The sequence below is a fragment of the Corapipo altera genome, unplaced genomic scaffold (assembly GCF_003945725.1).
Source record: "Corapipo altera isolate COAL_440 unplaced genomic scaffold, ASM394572v1 0, whole genome shotgun sequence".
NCBI classification, from domain to species: Eukaryota; Metazoa; Chordata; class Aves; order Passeriformes; family Pipridae; genus Corapipo; species Corapipo altera.
Window position 1 is genome coordinate 80125337 of NW_020884872.1, and position 7147 is coordinate 80132483.

The following is a 7147-nucleotide window of genomic DNA, read 5'->3' on the forward strand; positions in this document are numbered from 1 at the left end:
TTTTAATTTAGCACGAAAATATCCCCATAAAGAATTTTCACTTCAGAGATGAAGGGAGTAGTTGTCCTTTCCTTCTTTGCTCACTGATATGGACAAAGCAGAATCAAGACTCGTTTGAAGCTTTTTAAAGCTGTTGGTAAAGGTTTGGGTGACTGGCAGGAGATCCCAGCAGCTTCCCCGTGAAGCCCTTTGCAACTCCTGTTCTTTGTCCTGCTCTGTTTCAGAGAGTTGGCCACGGAGATAAGAATCATGCAGACGCTGATCGCTCTCCTGTCTTCCTCCAGTTCATCGACTGTGTTTGGCAAATGACAAGACAGGTAAATTGCTGAGTGGCACATGTGTCTACAAAGCCAGTGTACCAAGACATGGCACAGTGTCTGGACACAGGAATGATTTCCAAACTGACCATTACAGGCTCTCCTTCCTGGGCTTGTACTCTTATTTTGACTCTGGCAACAAGTTTTTTGGGAGTCTGTTTAGCAAAGGGCCTGAATGCACAAGTGCACTGGAAGACCACAATGTTGGCTTGCATCATATGACCTTGTCAGTGGGTGCTGCTTACCCACATGCTGCTAGAATAAATGTGAGCTTGGGAGAAGCTTGCATCATCCTGAAAAAGGTGACAGCTGCCTCACACTTAGCATAGGCAGGAACAGACATCCCAGCCATCCTCAGTAGCCCACTGTGCCTTCAGAAGCATAAGTGACTTGTCTTGCTAATATAAGTCCCAAGCAGGGTGGGTGCAGACAGATCCCTGTTGCCTCTGCTCAAGCTGATCCCATAACCAAACCTGCAGCAAGACATGCTCTATTTTAGCTTCCTCTGAAGGCAGATGTGCTGCTCCCAATTCATACATGATGTACAGAGTTGAGTGCCTCACTTCAGGCTGGGTGTGGCAAAGGTACAGTCCAGGAGAGTTCTCCTGTGTTTGGGAGGTTTTTCCCCAGGTATATGGGACCTGGAAGGTTTTTTGTGTCTTCTGTGGCACAAATGTCAGCTGTGGTCAGGCAGTTCAGTGAAAAAAAATTAGGCTTATCATGGATTAAACCAGGAGAAATAGGAAAGAAGGATACCACTATATATGAAGCATACCATACTCACACAGAGAGAAAAAGAGGCTTTACCATCATTGAAGTCACTTTCATCATGCTCTCCTTCATTGCTCCTAAAAGCAGGCATCCTGACCTGCAGCTGGTGAGGTCAGGATATTGCAACTGGGGCAGCCTGGGAAGAGAAGGATGGTTGTGAGAGAAGGCGACCTCCTTCTCTCCTCTTCATTGCCCCAGCATGTGTTTGCAGTTCAGTGCATGTATTCTTACTGACCCTTTGTGGAGCTTCAGTTCTCCCTGTCTCGGGTCTGATTGTTTCTGCATGGAACTTCAACAACATGGCCTGTGCTCATACACCTGTTCCTCCTGTTGACCTGTATTGCAAGATGCCTCCCTGCTGTTCCCTCTGGAAAGTGCTGCGTTACACACACGAGTTATTTCCCTTTGGCCCTGGGAAATTTCCACTTTTTTAATGCGTTATTTGACATGTGCCTTTCTTTCACAGTCTGGTTGCATGGTCTGTCATGAGAGGCAGACATAGCAGAGCAAGCTTCAATTTGAAGCAGCACTGAGTGTGTATAAACACAGTGGTCTAACCCTTCAGACCTCTGGCTTTTGCTCAAAATTCCTCTCTGCAACTGCAAAGCAGCTTTCCAAGAGAGAAACTCTTGCTTCTAGAAGGAGCAAATATGACCCTGAATATCCAGCCAGGCAGGAAACAGGGACAAATCAAGAGGCCAACTCCTTACCAAGACTACAGAGTGGGAAAAAAGTTTTATTTTCCTGTTTTAAAATCCCAACCTAATTTTCTGTTTCTGACTGAAGTTTCCTACAGCATTTGAATTCAATGAGTACTTCCTAATCACCATCCTGGATCACCTGTACAGCTGTTTGTTTGGGACCTTCCTGTGCAGCAGCGAGCAGCAGAGAGTGAAAGAGGTAAGACGGCTTCTCTCCGAGGTGAAAGCCTGTTCCTGGGATGGCTTTAGCTCACCACGTATTGCTAGGGAAGTTGGTTCCTCACTCAAAGATAGTGGTAGATGTGGGTCTGGGAAATGCCAAGCCCTGTCTCAACAGCCAGGACCTGGGGTTTTCCTGTTTGCACAAACTGCTGTCTGTTGGAAACTTCACATTTCAGAGCAACACCATCTCCCTTCTGCACAGTGCTTCCATTTCCAGTTGCTCACTATGGTTGAAGAGTTCTTAGTGTCTCCCAGGTAGTGGAAATGCAGTTTTGCTTTGAACTTTAGTTTAATGCAACCTTCTCTGTGGAAACTTGTACCTTTTTGTCTTCTTCTTTTCCTTGAAGTGGTTCCTTTCAGGTGCTTTTAACTACAAAGAGTGTGCTGTCATTCTGCACACATTACTGCACATAACTGGTCTTAATGTGTGTCCTTGCTGTGCTTGCATTTTTCCTGGAGATAACAGTGCTCCTAGTATTAGTAAGGACGTGCCTCTATGTCCTGCCACAAGCCAGCCCTGCCCTGCAGTCTGGTCGAGGTTTGTTTGCCAAGGGAGGAGCATACAGATGTGTACATTCAGACCCAGTCTGGAATCAGAAGGAAAAGCAGTGACACTCATTCAGTCTCACCTGCTTAGAGATGAGGCATTCTGTCACCAAAGTGCTGCAGCCTAACAGCACAGAGGTACATGAGGGCAGTGCTGTGTGGACCTGATGTGATCCTATTTGATAGCACTTCTGTTAAAAAAACCCAAACAATAAAACCTAACTGTAATATAAAAATGATAGCATTTTACTGTAGCGAAATCAGGATCCCTGTTTCTCTGGAATCAGCAGTGATTGAATAATTGTAATTTCCAGAAAACAAAATCTGCATGCTGTTTGCATGTGGCTTTTTTTTTTTTTTTTCAAAGGCCTCAGCCTAGTGAAGTACTTAATCTAGGAGGTACTTCAACAGTGGTTTCAGTGGGGCTATTCACAGGTCTAATTATTCCACTAGATCAGGGCCTAAGTCAAATGTTTTCTTTATTTCCTTTGCAATTAGATACTCCAGCAAGTCCTTGAGGAGCACTTTAAAGAAGTGAAGTTTAACTTTGAGGGTTCACATGCCAGTGTCCCCTTGCTGTGCCAATGGCAATTCCTGGTCTGTGTTGGCAGCTGGGTGGGTAAGAGGGGTTGTTCTGTGCCAGGGCATGTGTGCCTGCCTGCATCCATGTGCTTTTAGTACAATAACCACATCAAAAGAACAGTTTTGGGGGTTTTTAAGCTACAAAAAAGCAACCAGCTCCGTATTAATGACAGGCATATGTCTATGCTGCTCCAGTTTGTAGATAACTGGAATTTGTATGGCAAATAAAGCCTCCTCCACCCCCTTCCCTTACAGAGCCTTCCAAAAAAGACCGTATCACTTTGGTCTTACATCAACAGCCAACTGGAAGACTTTACTAACCCCTTGTACGTGAGCTACTCCAACCACGTCCTGTATCCTGTGGCCAGCATGCGCCACCTCGAGCTGTGGGTCGGCTACTACATCCGCTGGAACCCCAGGATGAAGCCTCAGGTGTGTCTTCCACGAATCCTACATGTTTCCCTCTCTGCTAGTACTGATATTGTTATTTTGGAGTTCAAGATATTTGAAGCACAAGATGTACAAACTTATGCTTAAATTTAAAAACAAAAGCCTAAATTCAAATGCCAGCAAGAGTGAGCAGCCCCTACAGCTGGCTGGTGCAGGTGCTCAGCTTGTGAAATCTGCAGGAGCTGGATATACTCAGCAATTTGGAAAATTTCCTCACTTAGAATAAGGGAAAAACCTCTGAATTCTCTTCACAAAAGAGCGAAAGAATCCCAAGACTTCACTGGATGTAGGATTCTAGATAGGATTTTTGGGACTCTATTCAGACTACTAGCAACAAGAACCTGGTGCTTTGCTTTGGCTGCCTGAGGCACAGGGGTCTGGCTACAGCCCTGTTACACCCCTGACCCTAGCCGGCAGGGATGCTGGCTTACCCCAGGGCTGATACCTCAAACAAGCAGACTGAGCATGGCCCTGAAGGCTGACATCACTTTTTAGGAGGAAGGGACAAAATTTCCCAGATTGCTTCCGTGCCCAACTGCAGTTGACAGCTTTGCAATTCTGGGGTGTTAGATACAGGAACCAAACAACCGCTTTGCAGTCAGAACCATGCAAAAACATTTTTACCTTAAAACTCTGAAATAATGTCCAGGCCAATATGCCATGGCCAGCATCCCCCAGAAACGTCAGTTTGGCAGTTGTCATCTTTCAAAATATACACTGTTTTGTTTAGCCACCATTGCACTATGCACATTAGATCAAAATGAGCATCTCAAAGCCAGAGCAACTATGCTGTACCCCAGGCGTGCGACTCATAATACTCATGTACAACCCCCCCTTCTCTCAGAGCTTTGTGTAAGGTCAGCAACAGTGTTTTGTGGTTCAGGCTTCCACTTCCACACTTACCTCCCAGCACTCAACTACATGTTTTCTTACAGGAACCTGTCCATAATCGCTACAAGGAGCTTCTGGCCAAGCGGGCCGAGCTGCAGAAGAAAGTAGAGGAACTGCAGAGAGAAATCACCAACCGTTCCACCTCATCCTCAGAGAGAGCCGGCTCTCCTGCACAGTGTGTTGCTCCTGTACAGACAGTTGTATAATATGGACTTCTTGCTGAGTACCTTCCCAGGACCATGGGGGCAACTTTTCTGAAGCCCTCTGGAGTTCCAGCATGGTACCTCGGGGATGCCAACTTATTTATTTATTTCTCTCCAGGGTAATTTATTAGTACTGTAGCACTAGAGAAGGCTTAAGCAAAAAACAACAGACAAGGCCCCCTATGCAATTAATCTTCTCAGTGGCTAGCTTATAATACAAGCCAATTGCACTTGCCACCTAAAAGAAAACTAGAGCTTGCTCTTTGCTCACTGATGTGCTGGAAATCACTTGGCTTTAAAGAGAGACACTGCACTACAATGAAGTACTGAGGAGGAAAAACATCAGCTCAGAAGTTTGAAAGGTCTCCCCTTTGCTAAAAGGAAAGGCTAAATCTGACTTTGTGTTGGAGCCTGAAATGCAGCTGTAACAGCACAAACTCTCTGCTATTAATGTCTGCACAGCAGTCTATGAGGGCATTTGCCAGCACACTTGGAGACAAGCAGTGATAGTGTCTGAAACATATCACTCCCTTCACCTTGATCTAGATCATAGGAAGCCATGCAAATGATGCCTTATTTAAAGAAAGGGCAGCTCCTCCCAATAAACACAATGGTAGAGGAGAAACCTACAGGACTTGATTTTGTAGGATGTTTACTTCCATCCCTGCAACTCTAGAATCTCACTTACAGTTTACAGTGGGTGTGCCAGGATGCAACTTAAGCACCTTTATTTCTAAGGGAGGAGCACAGCATGGCTCCCCTGGGCTTTCTGCAGCTCCTCTGGCCTCCTGTGCCTCGTAGTCACCAGGGGGAAGGTAGTGGAATTCCACAGGGCATGTGTGAACTGCTGGGATCAGCCATTACATTTTGCTTGGGTAAGCATAATTAGTGACTTTAATGCTTCTGTGCAGGATCATAGTGCTGTACTTACGGTATTTCAGTATTGTTAACTAATGAAAACAACTGTACATCAACCAAAGACGCCTTTTTGCCTGCATTCCAACTGCTGCTTAAGGTTATTCTGGCAGACCTAACATCTTAGCCAGTTTCTGAGCTCTACATTTAGGCCTTTTTCAGCATAGCCTGCTTCAAGAATTAGCATCACTTGACTAAACTCAAGTTGAAATTCAGTTTTAATATAAAATTTTACTGCAAAACGGGGGATAAAAAACACACTTGGTAAAACCATGACTTCCCCATTGTTCTTCCAAACAGGTAAACACAGGGCTGTAGAAGATTGGGCTTACAGAGAAGGCACTTAGCTATGTGCAAGGCTGCTTCTCACTTCCATGCTAAGGAGGAGGGCACTGCTTGGGGGGGGGTTCTTGTGTTGCTCTTTTATGACAGGATCCCATACTGTGGTCACCTGTCAGCATGCTGCTTCACTCAGCTGCTCTTCCACTATAGAGAAGGACTTTCCAAGAGAGTACAAGAGTGGACCAATTTCTACATAAGATACTGCCTTTCAAAAGCCACATTCCTTCCCAGGCAGTAACAGTAATTTCCCCTGCAGCCTCCACTTTTGCCTGCTATACTACTGCAATCACCATCTCCATGCTTTACAGAGAAATCCACAGCCACCTTCTGACAAGATGAAAACAGCTGTACAGCATCAGCATATTTGTTATAGGGTGGCCTGAGACATTATGGTTCAATAGTGCAAAAGAATCCACACAAAATACTTCTGAAGGACTTGGATTTGCTTTTAAGGTAAAGGGCAGATCTGCTCTTACGTACAATCATTATACAAGATGGTTCATACCATTCTTCCATATTAGCAAACTGACTATGTGTGTATATTTTGTTTCTTGATGAAGGCTGTTTGGTTTCGTTAACACTAATAAAAACTGATAAAAGGGTAACATTCCTATGCTCTTACTTTCAACAGTGTGGTCCTCCAACGGACTTGGAGAACATGCAAACAAAATAGCATTGCAAGTTTAGAATGTGAAATCCAAATCTCCCTCATTTTTCTGCAGGTGGTCTTGCAAGATGCTAATTTTCAAACTCTAAAATCTAGAATGACAGGAAAACAAAATTAATCTTTGGACAAGTTTCTCTTATCCGACACAGACCAGCATTAATACAGATACAATGCTTAGCTGCTCAGTATTATAAAAATATAATCACAGAATGGTTTGGGCTGGAAGGGACCTTTAAAGACCATCTAGTTTCTAACCCTCGGCCATGGGCACAGACACCTTCCACTAGACCAGGTTGCTCAGAGCCCCATCCAACATGACTTAAACACTTCCAGGAATGGGGCATCCACAACTTCTCTGAGCAACCTGTGCTAGTGCCTCACAACCCTCACAGTAATCAATTTCTTCCTAATAACCAATCTAAACCTGCTCTCTTTCACTTGAAAGCCACTTCCCGTTGTCCTATCACTACATGCCCTCTACAACTTTTAGGTACTGGAAGGTGCTGTAAGATCTCCCCAGAGCCTCCTCTTCCCCAGCCT

At 44.8% G+C, this 7147-nt stretch overlaps 1 protein-coding gene across 1 annotated transcript in view; it reads left to right on the forward strand.

Annotated features, from left to right (window-relative positions):
• MTMR2 (myotubularin related protein 2) overlaps window positions 1–6545 on the forward strand; it is a 60524-nt gene extending 53979 nt beyond the window's left edge. Inside the window, exons 12-15 of the mRNA XM_027641225.1 lie at window positions 225–317; window positions 1875–1988; window positions 3395–3571; window positions 4525–6545. Coding sequence (XP_027497026.1) covers window positions 225–317; window positions 1875–1988; window positions 3395–3571; window positions 4525–4686 — 546 coding nt within the window. The 3' untranslated portion in view covers window positions 4687–6545. The remainder of the gene's footprint in view (window positions 1–224; window positions 318–1874; window positions 1989–3394; window positions 3572–4524) is intronic.
• Window positions 6546–7147: the final 602 nt, after the last annotated feature.